The sequence below is a fragment of the Oncorhynchus tshawytscha genome, linkage group LG14, assembly GCF_018296145.1.
Source record: "Oncorhynchus tshawytscha isolate Ot180627B linkage group LG14, Otsh_v2.0, whole genome shotgun sequence".
NCBI lineage: Eukaryota > Metazoa > Chordata > Actinopteri > Salmoniformes > Salmonidae > Oncorhynchus > Oncorhynchus tshawytscha.
The window spans coordinates 54,667,307-54,685,018 of NC_056442.1; the positions used below are offsets into that span (position 1 = coordinate 54,667,307).

At 41.2% G+C, this 17,712-nt stretch overlaps 1 protein-coding gene across 1 annotated transcript in view; it reads right to left on the minus strand.

Moving 5' to 3' along the window:
• The window catches only part of LOC112267493 (neprilysin-like), a 99,078-nt gene that overhangs the window by 70,248 nt on the left and 11,118 nt on the right, over positions 1-17,712 (minus strand). The window contains 1 exon segment of the mRNA XM_042297690.1: positions 14,676-14,855. Within this exon segment, the coding sequence (XP_042153624.1) occupies positions 14,676-14,855 (180 nt within the window).

A 17,712-nucleotide genomic window follows, 5' to 3' on the forward strand; every position in this document is an offset into this window, starting at 1 on the left:
CCACGGTTAAATTTGATGGTTCACCCCTTCAAGTTTTGTGCAAATGCTGCCATCTATCCATGCTTTCTGATTAGGGGAGGTTTTAATAGTCACAGTGGGTACAACATCTCCTGTACACTACCTAATGAAAATCAGTCACCGTGTCTGTGGATTCATCTATGTTGCTCTCGGAGGTCAACCCGAAACATATCCCAGTCCCCAAGATCAAAACCATCTTGAAGTGTGGATTCCAATTGGTCAGACCAGCATTGAATAGTCATTAGCACGGGTACTTCCTGTTTGAGTTTCTGCCTATAGGAAGGGAGGAGTAAAAATTGAGTCGTGATCAGATTTGCCGAAAGGGAGGGCGGGGGAGGGCCTTGTAGGCATCCTGACAGTTGGAGTAGCAGTGGTCGAGTGTTTTACCAGAGCGAGTACGACAGTCTTGTAGAACCACATGTATTGGTAGAACTTCAGTAGGGTTGTCCTCAAATGTACTTTGTTAAAATCCCCAGCTACAATAAATGCGGCACACAGGATATGAGGTTTCCAGTTTGCATAAAGTCCAGTGAAGTTCTTTGAGGGCCGTCGTGGTTTCGGCTTGAGGGGGAATATACACGGCCCGATAGAGCCATGTTTCCCTGAAACAGAGTATGTTACAATCCCTGATGTCTCACTGGATGGAAATCATTGCCCTGAGTTCATCAATTTTATTATCCAGAGACTGAACATTAGCAAGTAATATACTCAGAAGCGGTGGGTGGTGTATAACACAAATGTAATAACACAAAACATTTCCTGGGCTAATAATGTAAGAAATAAAGCATTAAAAAAAACACTGCAAAGTTTCCTAAAAGCTAGAAGCACGTCAAATCACAAAACAAAGTGTTTGGACCATTCTATAACATTACATTTACATTTAAAAACATTTAAAAACTTCTCCTTTAAGCACTCTGAGTGTATATGACATAAACTAGAATGGATCACACTGTCATAACCTTTATTTAACTAGGCAAGTCAGTTAAGAATAAATTCCTATTTACAATGACGGCCTAGGAACAGTGGGTTACCTGCCTTGTTCAGGGGCAGAACGTACATATGCACATGCACAAATGTTTGACTTGGTTGAATGAACATTTGGCTCCTGAGAGCACTTGATGGTTTATTTGTAAGTCATTGCTGCCAATGACTGGAACAAACTACAAAAATCTCTGGAACTGGAAACACTTATCTCCCTCACTAGCTTTAAGCACCAACTGTCAGAGCAGCTCACAGATTACTGCACCTGTACATAGCCCACCTATAATTTAGCCCAAACAACTACCTCTTTCCCAACTGTATTTAATTTATTTATTTATTTTGCTCCTTTGCACCCCATTATTTTTATTTCTACTTTGCACATTCTTCCATTGCAAAACTACCATTCCAGTGTTTTACTTGCTATATTGTATTTACTTTGCCACCATGGCCTTTTTTGCCTTTACCTCCCTTCTCACCTCATTTGCTCACATTGTATATAGACTTGTTTCTACTGTATTATTGACTGTATGTTTGTTTTACTCCATGTGTAACTCTGTGTCGTTGTATCTGTCGAACTGCTTTGCTTTATCTTGGCCAGGTCTCAGTTGTAAATGAGAACTTGTTCTCAACTTGCCTACCTGGTTAAATAAAGGTGAAATAAAATAAATAAAAGAAAAAAGGAATGTTTGGCATAATCTATGTCTAATCCTTGTTGATCTCGCAGGTTGGGGAAACCCTACAATAGATGATACAGTAACAACTAACGGATAAACAAGCAACACATCCTTCTCAATCCCTTCATCCCTTCATCCCATATCTCTAGACCTCTTTCATTTTGTCTGCTAATATGCTAATGTTGATCATGATTATCAATTCAAATTGAACACAAATAAGTAGATGTTTTGAACATGAATGAAATGTTGTGTGGGCTCCAGACTTGGGGTAAATATTTACTTTTTCAGGCTGTTTTCTGTCAGACTCAATTCAGATATTTTTCACAAATTGCTCTTTTGACTAATCAGCTCTGAAAAAGATCTGATGTGAAAAGATGTGCTGTGATTAATAAAATGACCAATTAGTGTAAAAAATATCAGAATTGAGCTGCCTGTGTAAAAGGTTAGTGCTATCTAGGTTCCTTCGGACATCCCTACCCTAAAGCCTAACCATACACTAAGTATTACACTAAGTATTTTACATTTCAACTTCAATGGGGTAGAGACGTCCCAAGGAGCCCTGATAGCAAGGACCCTATGTAAAACACAAACAATTTTCTGGCTTAGTGTTTTAATTGCCACAAAGTCGTCACCCCACACAAACACAGTCACTGTGCGGTTCACGTGATGTAATAAAACAAGCAGCCAGGAGGTGGCGGTCAATTACAAAGCATATACAACAACATTATGCAGCCGTTCCCAAATTAAGATTCGCGACCCCATGTGGGGTCCTTAGCGTAATATGAAAATGGGGTCAAAAGAGAATTTCCAAAATACCCCCCCAAAATAATATACATACATATATAATATATATATATATATATAAATAAATACATTATAATATCGTCTTTGTACCTCAAAATCAATATAATGTGGTTAACCTTAAAAAAAGTAAATGATAATAATTGAAATATAAACTATAAAATTCAACCAGAAAGCTCCCTTAGATTGTGGGAAAAGGCTGCACTTGACCGTGGCGCCTGAATCATTCCCCCAGTGAAGGACTAGGCCTGCTACACTATGAAACAGCACACTGTTGAATCATTCCCCCAGTGAAGGACTAGGCCTGCTACACTATGAAACCATACACTGTTGAATCATTCCCACAGTGAAGGACTAGGCCTGCTACACTATGAAACCACACACTGTTGAATCATTCCCACAGTGAAGGACTAGGCCTGCTACACTATGAAACCACACACTGTTGAATCATTCCCACAGTGAAGGACTAGGCCTGCTACACTATGAAACAGCACACTGTTGAATCATTCCCCCAGTGAAGGACTAGGCCTGCTACACTATGAAACCATACACTGTTGAATCATTCCCACAGTGAAGGACTAGGCCTGCTACACTATGAAACCACACACTGTTGAATCATTCCCACAGTGAAGGACTAGGCCTGCTACACTATGAAACCACACACTGTTGAATCATTCCCCCAGTGAAGGACTAGGCCTGCTACACTATGAAACCACACACTGTTGAATCATTCCCCCAGTGAAGGACTAGGCCTGCTACACTATGAAACCACACACTGTTGAATCATTCCCACAGTGAAGGACTAGGCCTGCTACACTATGAAACAGCACACTGTTGAATCATTCCCCCAGTGAAGGACTAGGCCTGCTACACTATGAAACCATACACGGTTGAATCATTCCCACAGTGAAGGACTAGGCCTGCTACACTATGAAACCATACACTGTTGAATCATTCCCCCAGTGAAGGACTAGGCCTGCTACACTATGAAACCACACACAATTGAATCATTCCCACAGTGAAGGACTAGGCCTGCTACACTATGAAACAGCACACTGTTGAATCATTCCCCCAGTGAAGGACTAGGCCTGCTACACTATGAAACAGCACACTGTTGAGTCATTCCCACAGTGAAGGACTAGGCCTGCTACACTATGAAACAGCACACTGTTGAATCATTCCCACAGTGAAGGACTAGGCCTGCTACACTATGAAACAGCACACTGTTGAATCATTCCCACAGTGAAGGACTAGGCCTGCTACACCATGAAACCACACACTGTTGAATCATTCCCACAGTGAAGGACTAGGCCTGCTACACTATGAAACAGCACACTGTTGAATCATTCCCCCAGTGAAGGACTAGGCCTGCTACACTATGAAACAGCACACTGTTGAATCATTCCCCCAGTGAAGGACTAGGCCTGCTACACTATGAAACAGCACACTGTTGAATCATTCCCCCAGTGAAGGACTAGGCCTGCTACACTATGAAACCACACACTGTTGAATCATTCCCACAGTGAAGGACTAGGCCTGCTACACTATGAAACCACACACTGTTGAATCATTCCCACAGTGAAGGACTAGGCCTGCTACACCATGAAACCACACACTGTTGAATCATTCCCACAGTGAAGGACTAGGCCTGCTACACTATGAAACAGCACACTGTTGAGTCATTCCCACAGTGAAGGACTAGGCCTGCTACACTATGAAACAGCACACTGTTGAATCATTCCCACAGTGAAGGACTAGGCCTGCTACACTATGAAACCACACACTGTTGAATCATTCCCCCAGTGAAGGACTAGGCCTGCTACACTATGAAACCATACACTGTTGAATCATTCCCACAGTGAAGGACTAGGCCTGCTACACTATGAAACCATACACTGTTGAATCATTCCCACAGTGAAGGACTAGGCCTGCTACACTATGAAACCATACACTGTTGAATCATTCCCACAGTGAAGGACTAGGCCTGCTACACTATGAAACCACACACTGTTGAATCATTCCCACAGTGAAGGACTAGGCCTGCTACACTATGAAACCACACACTGTTGAATCATTCCCACAGTGAAGGACTAGGCCTGCTACACTATGAAACCACACACTATTGAAGATACTTTGATATTACCGGCTGCAATTGATTTGGTGAAAACGATGGCACAGAAACTCACATCAAAACCTTTGTCAGATAACACTGTTAAACAAAGAATGTATGCTATTGCTAGCAATCAAGAGGAAACTCTGACTGAATGACTCAAAAACTCCCCAGTTTGTGCTCTCCAAATGGATGCTATTCACGAGGACAAATTCTTCTGTCTCACAATTCCCGAGCGTAAAGCGGCACAGGGGATGTTCAGTATGCTGCATGGCTGTATAGACGAAAAACAGATTCCATATGGGGTCGAATGGTCGGCTTTTGCACAGATGGGGCTCCATCTATGGCGGGACGGCGAGCAGGCCTCTACACTCTACCCTCTGCCATATGGACACATTGAGTAACTGAGAGTAACTGGCGGCAAAAGAGCTGAGAGCAGAACTCAGAGATATACTGCAGCAGGTAACTTTGACTCCTGTTCACAAAACTATGAGGAGATGTGGGATCAGAGCATGAGAGTGTTCTATTTCACATCAAAGCTTGGTGGTTATCAAGGAGGAGTGTTGGAAAGATGTTTTGCATTTATTTATTAACCTTTATTTAACTAGGCAAGTCAGTTAAGAACAAATTATTATTTTCAATGAAGGCCTAGGAACTGCCCCTGCTTGTTCAGGGGCAGAATGACAGATTTGTACCTTGTCAGCTCAGGGGTTTGAACTTGCAATCTTCCAGTTATTAGGCCAACACGCTAACCACTAGGCTACCCTGTCGCCCCAATAAGAGAGAGGGACAAGACTTGGTTGACTTTCTGTGTCAGAAAATGTGTCTCCTTGCCTGTGTAACAGACATATTTGGTAAACCAAATTAACCGAACGCAAGCATGCAGGGGAAATACAAAAACCTTCTATAGATGAGTGACCGAATCAGTGGATTCAGAGGAAATCATTCTTATTGGAGAGTCTTTCAAAAGCCAACCATGCCACCCATCCCACGGCTGTGTGTGCTTCTAACAGAACACAGGATCTGTGTCCCACACGAGTGATGACTGCTCACCTCTGATGGGTTCTGAGTTCTAAAACTTGAAAATATGAAGTATCCTTAACCATATCACTGAGGGAGAGAGGGGAATGTAGAATGTTTAAATTCTGTCAGAATATGTTATCGTTGGACATCAGGGATCCTATGAGTTAGGAATTTGGGGCCGAGGTCAGGTCAGATGAAGTGAGGAAGAACAGATATCAGGTTCTGGATAGATATCAGGTTCTGGATAGTGTCGTGTCTTTACTATCGATTAAATAATATGACATGCTATTTTATAAAATCAATTCTCTGTAATTAATATTACCTTTACTGATTAAACTAATCAAGTAAATGTAATTAACTAGGAAGCCGGGGCAACACGGAAGAATGTTTATAGAGCTGTTGTCTTCCGAATAAACTCTTAAAGATTTGGTCATCTTTTATATCAATAGCAGTCAATTATTAATCGTCACCTTATTCAGTCTCATCTGAACATCGTAAAATTGTTGGTTATCTTCACGAAACCTGGCTAACAAGTTGAATCAGCAATACAATTTTTTTATTATTATTTATTTACTAAATACATAAATAGTCACACAGAATTACATATACACAGGAAGGATCATACATTGATTACTAATCATGTCCTAAAAGAAAACATCCCTAGCAGACGAAACCGATATGACGGCTGGTTACACAAAGAAAGGGGGATGGGTTTGAATGAAAGAGCAGGAAGACTGAGGAACAAAAGCATTGGGTCTCTATCGGACCTTATGAAGCTATGCTATCGTAAATACAGAATCTTGTGCATTCTAAATAACCTCCCATTCGGAAAAGGAAAATGCAATAACTATATTTACTCTGAGTTGGGCTTTGATAGATTGGTCGAAGATGGAAGGCTGGGTTGCCCAGCAGAAACTCCCTTGTCCTTTGAAGAATATTTCTGGGCGGATAGGTTGTAGTCTGTTGTCGTGTGGTAGAACGGATACGTTGTAGTACCCTGTCTTTCTGAAGAGATTGTCCGTCCTTTCCTAGCCCACGTTTACAGCTGCTGCTGATAACTCAACATCTAGGATGTATCACTTCTTAAGTGAATAAGAGTTTAAAGTTCATACCAAGTTGCCATGCTACAAGCTCATGCTATATTCTGGCTGGTATCGTCGAAATTCATCCTTCCAGCGTGGCGATCGTCACCTTCACGTTGAAATTCGCCCTTTTAAAAGTATGGACATCAGTCCTCACGTCATTGAGAACACAATGGGCGGCAGGGTAGCCTAGTGGTTAGAGCATTGGACTAGTAACCGAAAGGTTGCAAGTTTGAATCCCGAGCTGACAAGGTACAAATCTGTTGTTCTGCCCCTGAACAGGCAGTTAACCCACTGTTCCTAGGCTGTCATTGAAAATAAGAATTTGTTCTTAACTGACTTGCCTAGTAAAGAAAATGGTGATTTTGCCATTCGCAACCAGAGCTGAGGTTGGCTTAGTTCGCCGTGAATTGGGTCACGGGGGCTTTTATAGAAATGTAGAAAAGGGGTTGGTTCATCATTTCCAACCAATGCCTATTCACGTGGCTGTGGCCACTGAGTGAGCATATTTTACTTCATCTCATTTTAAACTAAAATTAAATTGCACAACAATTCCATGTGAATCTGATAACTAGAATGTGTAGACTTTCCAAGATGCAGTTTATGTCGTCCTATCATCAGTAATAATGTCTCAGACGACAACTGATCTGACATCATATTCTTTAAGTACCAACGGATACTTTCAACTGGTTGGATGTCCTAAATATTGTTCCGTGCCCGACCTTTTGATGTTACCAAACTTTCTCTATGTTAACAAAGGGCTTTCCAAGAGTCCATTCTGTAGAGTAGAGAGATAAAAGGGGGAAAGGTATTTATGGGGATGTTAGAATGTTTTGGCCCAAAGAAAAAAAAAGTTAATTACATAAAAAATGTTCACATGGTTGGGGTCATCGAGAACATTCAGATATCAAAATGGGGTCGTAGGTCAAAATAGTTTGGGAACCCCTGCCATAACGAGAGGCAAACACACACACACAGTGACACACATACACACACACACACACACACAAACACACACACACACACAAACACACACACACACACAAACACACACACACACACACACACAGTGACACACACACAACACACACACACACAAACACACACACACACACACACACACACACACACACACACAAACACACACACACACACACACAGTGACACAAATACACACACACACAGTGACACACACACACAAACACACACACACACAGTGACACACACACACAAACAGTGGGGCGCAGAGGCTCCTGTTGCAAACTGTTGCTCCCTGTTGCATCCAGCCTGCTGTGACTGTTTAGAGATCTATCCACTATAATAGGCAGGGGAAATGGTTTTTCAGGACTTCTGGTGGTGGAAATGTACACAATTGTTACCTGGAGGAAAATGGGGAGGGGTAATGCTTCTTAATTTCAGTATGGGAGTGGGTTTAGTGGGGGGGGGGTTGTCCAGAGGAGGGTCATGTAATTTGTAATTGATTAACAAACCTAATGCAATGTAGATCCTCATCACATACAGTTTAAGTCGGAAGTTTACATACACCTTAGCCAAATACATTTCAACTCAGTTTCACGATTCCTGACATTTAATCCTGGGTAAAAATTCCCTGTCTTAGGTCAGTTAAGATCACCACTTTATTTTAAGAATGTAAAATGTCAGAATAATAGTAGAGAATGATGTATTTACAGTGCCTTGCGAAAGTATTCGGCCCCCCTTCTTCAGCAGGGACAGGGAAGATGGTTAAAATTGATGGGAAGATAGATGGAGCCAAATACAGGACCATTCTGGAAGAAAACCTGATGGAGTCTGCAAAATACCTGAGACTGGGATGGAGATTTGTCTTCCAACAAGACAATGATCCAAAACATAAAGCAAAATCTACAATGGAATGGTTCAAAAATAAACATATCCAGGTGTTAGAATGGCCAAGTCAAAGTCCAGACCTGAATCCAATCGAGAATCTGTGGAAAGAACTGAAAACTGCTGTTCACAAATGCTCTCCATCCAACCTCACTGAGCTCGAGCTGTTTTGCAAGGAGGAATGGGAAAAAATGTCAGTCTTTCGATGTGCAAAACTGATAGAGACATACCCCAAGCGACTTACAGCTGTAATCGCAGCAAAAGGTGGCGCTACAAAGTATTAACTTAAGGGGGCTGAATAATTTTGCACGCCCAATTTTTCAGTTTTTGATTTGTTAAAAAAGTTTGAAATATCCAATAAATGTCGTTCCACTTCATGATTGTGTCCCACTTGTTGTTGATTCTTCACAAAAAAATACAGTTTTATATCTTTATGTTTGAAGCCTGAAATGTGGCAAAAGGTCGCAAAGTTCAAGGGGGCCAAATACTTTCGCAAGGCACTGTATTTCCAAGTGGTCTCATGAGCCAAACCCTTTATTGATAGTCTTGATTAGCCTGATCAGGACAAAAAGAAACAGCCTTCATTAAGCGAAGGGAAGGCTATGCTTGGTTTAAAAAAAAATGGGGTAAAAACAAGATTTTTTTTGTTGTTTCTAAATACAAAGTATATATGCACCAAACGCACATTACTCTTGTTCCATGCGCATATAGGCAGTGTGCGTCACGGCTGGATAGGCTCCGTTTCCGCAGTCAAAATTCATGCCTTAAAACTTCTTAAGGTATAAGGGGCAGCATTTTCACTTTTGGATAAATAGCGTGCCCAATTTCAACTTCCTGCTACTCATGCCAAGAATATAAGATATGCATAGTATTAGTATATTTGGATAGAAAACACTCTGAAGTTTCTAAATCTGTTTGAATCTTGTCTGTGAGTATAACAGAATTTATGTAGCAGGCAAAACCCCGAGGATTAACAGTTCAGATTTTTATTTTTTTGAGATCTCTGTCTGTTCACTGATTCTCATTGGAAAAATATATTTCTTAGGAACTTGTTTTCAGTTCCTACCGCTTCCACTGGATGTCACCAGTCTTTGGAATTTGGTCGAGGTTATTCCTTTGTGCAATGAAGAAGTAGGGCCAACTAGGAACTGCGTAACACTGTTGAGAGTTGTGCAAGACTTGAAAAGTAGCTTGGTTTGTTGTCTTCCTGTATTGAACACAGATAGACCCGTCTACAATTTGATCGATTATTAACGTTTAAAAATACCTAAAGTTGTATTACAAAAGTAGTTTGAAAAGTTTTGGTAAAGTTTACAGGCAACTTTTGAAATATTTTGTAGTGACGTTGGGCAATTTGGAAGCTGTCTTTTTCTGGATCAAACGCGCCAAATAAATGGACATTTTGGATATATATGGACGGAATTAATCGAACAAAAGGACCAATTGTGATGTTTATGGGACATATTGGAGTGCCAACAAAAGAAGCTTGTCAAAGGTAAGGCATGTTTTATATTTTATTTCTTTGTTTTGTGTAGCGCCTGCAGGGTTGAAATATGCTACCCCCTTTGTTTACTGTTGTGCTATCATCAGATAATAGGTCCTTATGCTTTCGCCGAAAAGCTTTTTAAAAATCTGACATGTTGGCTGGATTCACAACGAGTGTAGATTTAATTGAGTATCTTACATGTGTGATTTAATGAAAGTTTGATTTTTATATAATTTTATTTGAATTTGCAGCGCTGCATTTTCCCAGGCTTTTGGCCATGTGGGACGCAATATAAAATAAGAAGTTTTTAAGAAAACTTTACCGTTAAAAACAGCTTTTGGTTGGTCTTAAATATCCTTAACATCGATGCATGAAAATAGCACTTTGGATCATGGTTTTAACCTCTTGCGTCGACCTGAGACGCAGACGTCCCATCTAGGCATCTGGAAATGCAAATGCGCTGCGCCAAATGCTAATAGCACTCGTTAAAACTCAAACGTTCATCAAAACACACATGCAGGGCACTGAATTAAAGCTACACTCGTTGTGAATCTAGCCAACAGGCGACGTAAACAAAAGAAAACAAAAGAATTAGCGTAGCCGCCGCTACACAAACAGCAGAAATAAAATAAAAAACTTTCATTACCTTGGACGAGCTTCTTTGTTGGCACTCCTATATGTCCCATAAACATCACTATTGGGTCTTTTTTTCGATTAAATCGGTCCATATATACCCAAAATATCCATCTATGGAAACTGTGTGATTCAGAAAAAAACACAGTTTCAAAACGCTACGTCATTTTTTTAAATTAAAAAAGTCGACGATGAACTTTCACAAAACACTTCGAAATACTTTTGTAATCCAACTTTAGGTATTAGTAAACGTTAATAATCTATCAAATTGATCACGAGGCGATGTGTATTCAATAGCTCCACGCTTTCAAATCATCTTCCAAAATCTCTCTTCCAAAACTTCCTGTCGGAGACCGGATGGAAAGTGGTCTCTCTTCCTCGTTTGACCAAGAAACAACGAGAAGGCAATTGACAAGAGTGGTGACATCGTGTGGAAGCTGTAGGACTTGCAATCTCGGCCCCATTTAATTTCGTGCCCCTTGAACAATACATGCAAGTGGCGCATGGATATTTTTTTCAGTTTTCAGTGATCAGTTTTTCTTGCGCTTTTCGATGAAACACACGCTCTGTTATAGTCACAGCGGTGATTTAACCAGTTTTAGAAACGTGAGAGTGTTTTCTATCCACACATACTAATCATATGCATATACTATATTCCTGGCATGAGTAGCAGGACGCCGAAATGTTGCGCGTCACACCTAAAATATTTCCATCCCTCCCATCTGAGGGCAAGCGAACTGATATAAGACAGGTAAATTACCCATCTTTGAGCAAATTTGAAAATAGCAGAGCGCTGGCTTTAACAGGTCGAAATTGCATCATTGTAGCCTATCCAGTGCAAGTGCAAATAGGCACGAGAAGGCGGTCTGAGTCACCCAATGGTCAAGTCAGAGTCTGAGTGCAGTCGGACTCGAGTACTACAACACCGGGAAACAGTACTGCTGGTCAGACAGTAGTAGTCAGTAGTATAACTTTACTGAAGGAAACAGTACTGCTGGTCAGACAGTAGTAGTCAGTAGTATAACTTTACTGAAGGAAACAGTACTGCTGGTCAGACAGTAGTAGTCAGTAGTATAACTTTACTGAAGGAAACAGTACTGCTGGTCAGACAGTAGTAGTCAGTAGTATAACTTTACTGAAGGAAACAGTACTGCTGGTTAGACAGTAGTAGTCAGTAGTATAACTTTACTGAAGGAAACAGTACTGCTGGTCAGACAGTAGTAGTCAGTAGTATAACTTTACTGAAGGAAACAGTACTGCTGGTCAGACAGTAGTAGTCAGTAGTATAACTTTACTGAAGGAAACAGTACTGCTGGTCAGACAGTAGTAGCCTCAAAGCACTTGAGAGACAGTGACCTATGCTTTTGGAAAAAACCTTTCATTCAGAGGCGTCAAACATACAACCCACTGTTGTTCTATTCTCAATGTTTTTGTTCCTTTTTCACCAATAGGAACACTTTAATAGGGGGCCCAATCGGGTGGCTCGAGTCCAAAAACGAACAAACTAAAATATTGAAAAAAGTTTTTTGGGGGGTGGGGGATAGATGTCAATATACTTGACTAAAATGATTAAAACCGAATGGAAACTGTGTGAAAATGATAATGGACCTACATTCAAACAGTTTCTAGACGTTAATAATAATTGGTAATCATTGGGACAGTCAGCGAGCATAAAAAATCCCTAAAACAATGGATATAGGATTTTTTGGCAAATTTTGACGGTTAGCTAGCCTTTTAGCTTCCTACATCGCCAAGTGAAATAATCGGATTCATAATTAAATAATATGCCATGAAAAATATTCAATGTATTCTCTCCCATATCAACTAAAAGTAGAATGTCATAATTTGTAACAGAGGGGGAAAAAGCACATGGCTCTCTGTTTTTACTTTTCAAAATAGCCTAGAATAACATTATCACTTCTTAACAAAGACTCTTCTTTTGGGGAGGATTCTAGTAAGGATACAATATCGTTTGGTTTATTGCTTGAACAGTCGCTGATATTTGGTTATCAATGCAAAACAGGTTGCTTATTTAATGCCAAGCTAAACCAAGACAGCAATCTTGAAATTTAAGTGATTTTGAAGTTGATTAGATTTCCACATCAGCAAGTAAAATATTCAGATTCATAATGAAATAATATTCCCTGGCAACTATTATTCTACTTGCCAGTGTAACCTGCAACATTATCCCAGTTTGATATGCAGCTTGAATATATTCACTCCCATATCAGCTAAAAATACAATCATATCATGTTTTGGTCGAGGAGAGAAAGCCCATATCTCGCAGCTGTTTTTATCAATAGTCTGGAATCACTAGATTTTACTTCTGAACAAAATACCCTTTGGGGAGAATTGTAATAAGGCTGTTGTTTGGCTGTTGTAAGGCTGTTGTATTGTTTGAACAGTCGCTGAGATTATTTTGGGTTGTCAATGCAAAATAGGCTATTTTGATGCATAACCTATAGCCTATAGATCAGATCAATGAACGATGCGAGCTTCATTGCCTACACAACACTGCCCCCCCGTCCGTCCGTCCGTCCGTCCATCCGTCTATGCAAGGAATGATAGGACGCGTTATAATTTCCATGTGACACGGGAGTACGTCAAATGTGTCGGAGCACACTACAGTACAAGGAACCGTCCCTCTTGTGATGAAAAAAACGACACTACGCTCTGAATCGTCCATCGCCATGAGGTTTAAATTAGCATTAAGTAGACCTTCTGCCATAGAGCCTACAGTTCATCAATCATAGCTCCTGGAATCTCTGATCACCAAAGGGCCATAGAGGGAAGTATCTATGGACTGAAATTGAACTTTATACTCAATAAAAACCTTTACAAACTTGGCCATTAATCAAATCAAATTGTATTGGTCACATGTGCCGAATACAACAGTGGAATGCTTCCCAAAGGCCCTTTCCATGCCGTGTCCCCCTGTACTGACCCTCCAAAAACAACACTCACGAGTCCTCTAGCAACCTGTTGAAAGTCCTGTTCCTTTAGTGGAGTGGGTTTCAGTTTTCAGACCACTATACACGCTTCAACGCTCCCCTCGAGCTGACAAACGTTAACGCGGGGGGGGGGCCAATCTGCAGTTTGAACAATAACAACGCCGGTGACCGCCACTGTTTGGGTAAAAAGCTGTGGGATGGGAGCTGGAGAAATGTAACCACTCTCAGAGTTATGGATGCAATGACTGACCATCCATTGTATCAAAATGATTTTTTAAACCACGTTTTGAGGCTATTCAGTGTTTGCAATTTGAAAATGTTTAATAAAAAACCATCTTATCTTTTGAGTTCCGATGAGGAACGACAGTTGACCTAAGCTAGTGAGGCATCTATAAGTTATATTCTTCAAGAATCAATGGGTATTGATATCGTTCATATAAAAGTCACACAAATAAATGTATGTAGCAACCGCATATTGCCCACCTCTTTTAACTCTGAAACTCACATATTAAATGTGCCGTAACATTTGACTGAAGGGTATGTTTTAGGGTTCTCGCTGACAGAAAGTAAGCTACACAAGCGTACAAGATTGCAACCATAAGAATAGTAAACTCAGCAGTGATTTTTTTTCCTTCTCAATAGCACATGATGTGTCATCATACCCCCATATCATCTGTTGAGATTAGAGGTCGGGCCGATTAATCGGAATTTGCCGATTAATTGGGGCCGATGTCAAGTTTTCATAACAATCGGAAATCAGTATTTTTGGGCGCCAATTTTTTTTAAATTTTTTTTAATACTTTTATTTAACTAGGCAAGTCCGTTAAGAACACATTCTTATTTTCAATGACGGCCCAGGAACGGTGGGTTAACTGCCTTGTTCAGGGGCAGAACGACAGATTTTCACCTTGTCAGCTCGGGGGATCCAATCTTGCAACCTTAACGTTTTAAAACTCCCTTTCATTTGTCTGACTGACTGTCTAAATGATTGATTCATTGATTCCTTGCTTGATTGATTGACATATTGATTGCTCTCTGAGTTTCTCCACTCACCGCTATCAGTCCGTTGTGTGGCGAAGAGGACGATGAGGGCCACTATGACGATGAAGAGGAGGGAGACGATGGTGAGCAGGCCGATCTCCAGAGAGGTCCAGCGGGGCTTCTTAGCCGACTTTGGTGGGACGGTCTCCACCATGCTCAACACTCCTTCAGCTGCTGGCTGTAATGACTCACCTGGAGGGGAGGGAGGGAAGGGGAAGAGGAAGGAGGGAGGGGGTGGGGAGGGAGGGGAGGGAAGAGACAAGGAAAGTTTTAAATCTGAAATAATCTCCTTGAAGAATATAAACCAACTAAGCATGATATCTCAGTGAAAGAGGTGGCAACAACTCAGCTGTAAAACTAAAAGAACAACCCTCCTCAACACCATGATAAAGAACAACCCTCCTCAACACCATGATAAAGAACAACCCTCCTCAACACCATGATAAAGACCAACCCTCCTCAACACCATGATAAAGAACAACCCTCCTCAACACCATGATAAAGAACAACCCTCAACACCATGATAAAGAACAACCCTCCTCGAAACCATGAAAAAGAACAACCCTCAACACCATGATAAAGAACAACCCTCAACACCATGATAAAGAACAACCCTCCTCAACACCATGATAAAGAACAACCCTCCTCAACACCATGATAAAGAACAACCCTCCTCAACACCATGATAAAGAACAACCCTCCTCAACACCATGATAAAGAACAACCCTCCTCAACACCATGATAAAGAACAACCCTCCTCAACACCATGATAAAGAACAACCCTCCTCAACACCATGATAAAGAACAACCCTCCTCAACACCATGATAAAGAACAACCCTCCTCAACGCCATGATAAAGAACAACCCTCAACACCATGATAAAGAACAACCCTCCTCAACACCATGATAAAGAACAACCCTCAACACCATGATAAAGAACAACCCTCCTCAACACCATGATAAAGAACAACCCTCCTCAACACCATGATAAAGAACAACCCTCAACACCATGATAAAGAACAACCCTCCTCAACACCATGATAAAGAACAACCCTCCTCAACACCATGATAAAGAACAACCCTCCTCAACACCATGATAAAGAACAACCCTCCTCAACACCATGAAAAAGAACAACCCTCCTCAACACCATGATAAAGAACAACCCTCCTCAACACTATGATAAAGAACAACCCTCCTCAACACCATGATAAAGAACAACCCTCCTCAACACCATGATAAAGAACAACCCTCCTCAACACCATGATAAAGAACAACCCTCAACACCATGATAAAGAACAACCTTCCTCAACACCATGATAAAGAACAACCCTCCTCAACACCATGATAAAGAACAACCCTCCTCAACACCATGATAAAGAACAACCCTCAACACCATGATAAAGAACAACCCTCCTCAACACCATGATAAAGAACAACCCTCCTCAACACCATGATAAAGAACAACCCTCATCAACACCATGATAAAGAACAACCCTCCTCAACACCATGATAAAGAACAACCCTCCTCAACACCATGATAAAGAACTACCCTCCTCAACACCATGAAAAAGAACAACCCTCCTCAACACCATGATAAAGAACAACCCTCCTCAACACCATGATAAAGAACAACCCTCCTCAACACCATGATAAAGAACAACCCTCCTCAACACCATGATAAAGAACAACCCTCCTCAACACCATGATAAAGAACAACCCTCAACACCATGATAAAGAACAACCCTCAACACCATGATAAAGAACAACCCTCCTCAACACCATGATAAAGAACAACCCTCAACACCATGATAAAGAACAACCCTCCTCAACACCATGATAAAGAACAACCCTCCTCAACACCATGATAAAGAACAACCCTCCTCAACACCATGATAAAGAACAACCCTCCTCAACACCATGATAAAGAACAACCCTCCTCAACACCATGATAAAGAACAACCCTCCTCAACACCATGATAAAGAACAACCCTCAACACCATGATAAAGAACAACCTTCCTCAACACCATGATAAAGAACAACCCTCCTCAACACCATGATAAAGAACAACCCTCCTCAACACCATGATAAAGAACAACCCTCAACACCATGATAAAGAACAACCCTCAACACCATGATAAAGAACAACCCTCCTCAACACCATGATAAAGAACAACCCTCCTTAACACCATGATAAAGAACAACCCTCAACACCATGATAAAGAACAACCCTCCTCAACACCATTATTATCAGCTCTGCCTCTCAGTTATAGTTCAAATCCTCAGAAAAGTGTACATATTTATCTGTCCCTCAACAGGAAATGAAACTGTGTTCCCCGCACGTAAAGTACCACACACACACACACACACTTTTCAATCTGGTTAGGTGACCTGAGTCTGCAGAAGGGATGGTCCTGCTGTTAGCTGGCTGAGATGAGAGTACCCGACCAGGGGACAAAATCCCTCTGCCTCCATTTCACACACACACACACACACACACACACACACACACACACACACACACACACACACACACACACACACACACACACACACACACACAAACACACACACACACACAAACACACAGGTGTGTGATGTCTACTTCAAGTACGGCTTTAGAATGGTTGAACACGTAGATGGAACAACACTGTCCATTACTGTTCTGCATCTGTAACCTTGGCTTGTTAGGCACCTAACGTCAGGAACATTAGGAGGACAGATAATTGGCCATTTCAGTGGAGGAGCAGAAAACACCAGACACTCTGACACCACTTTTGCTGTAACTCATGATAATTGAAAGGATGTGTTGTCTCCTCAGGCATCATATGTTAGATGTGTTGTCTCCTCAGGGCATTATATGTTAGATGTGTCGTCTCCTCAGGAATCACATGTTAGATGTGTCATCTCCTTAGGCATCACATGTTAGATGTGTCGTCTCCTCAGGCATCACATGTTAGATGTGTCGTCTCCTCAGGGCATCATATGTTAGATGTGTCGTCTCCTCAGGCATCACATGTTAGATGTGTCGTCTCCTCAGGCATCATGTT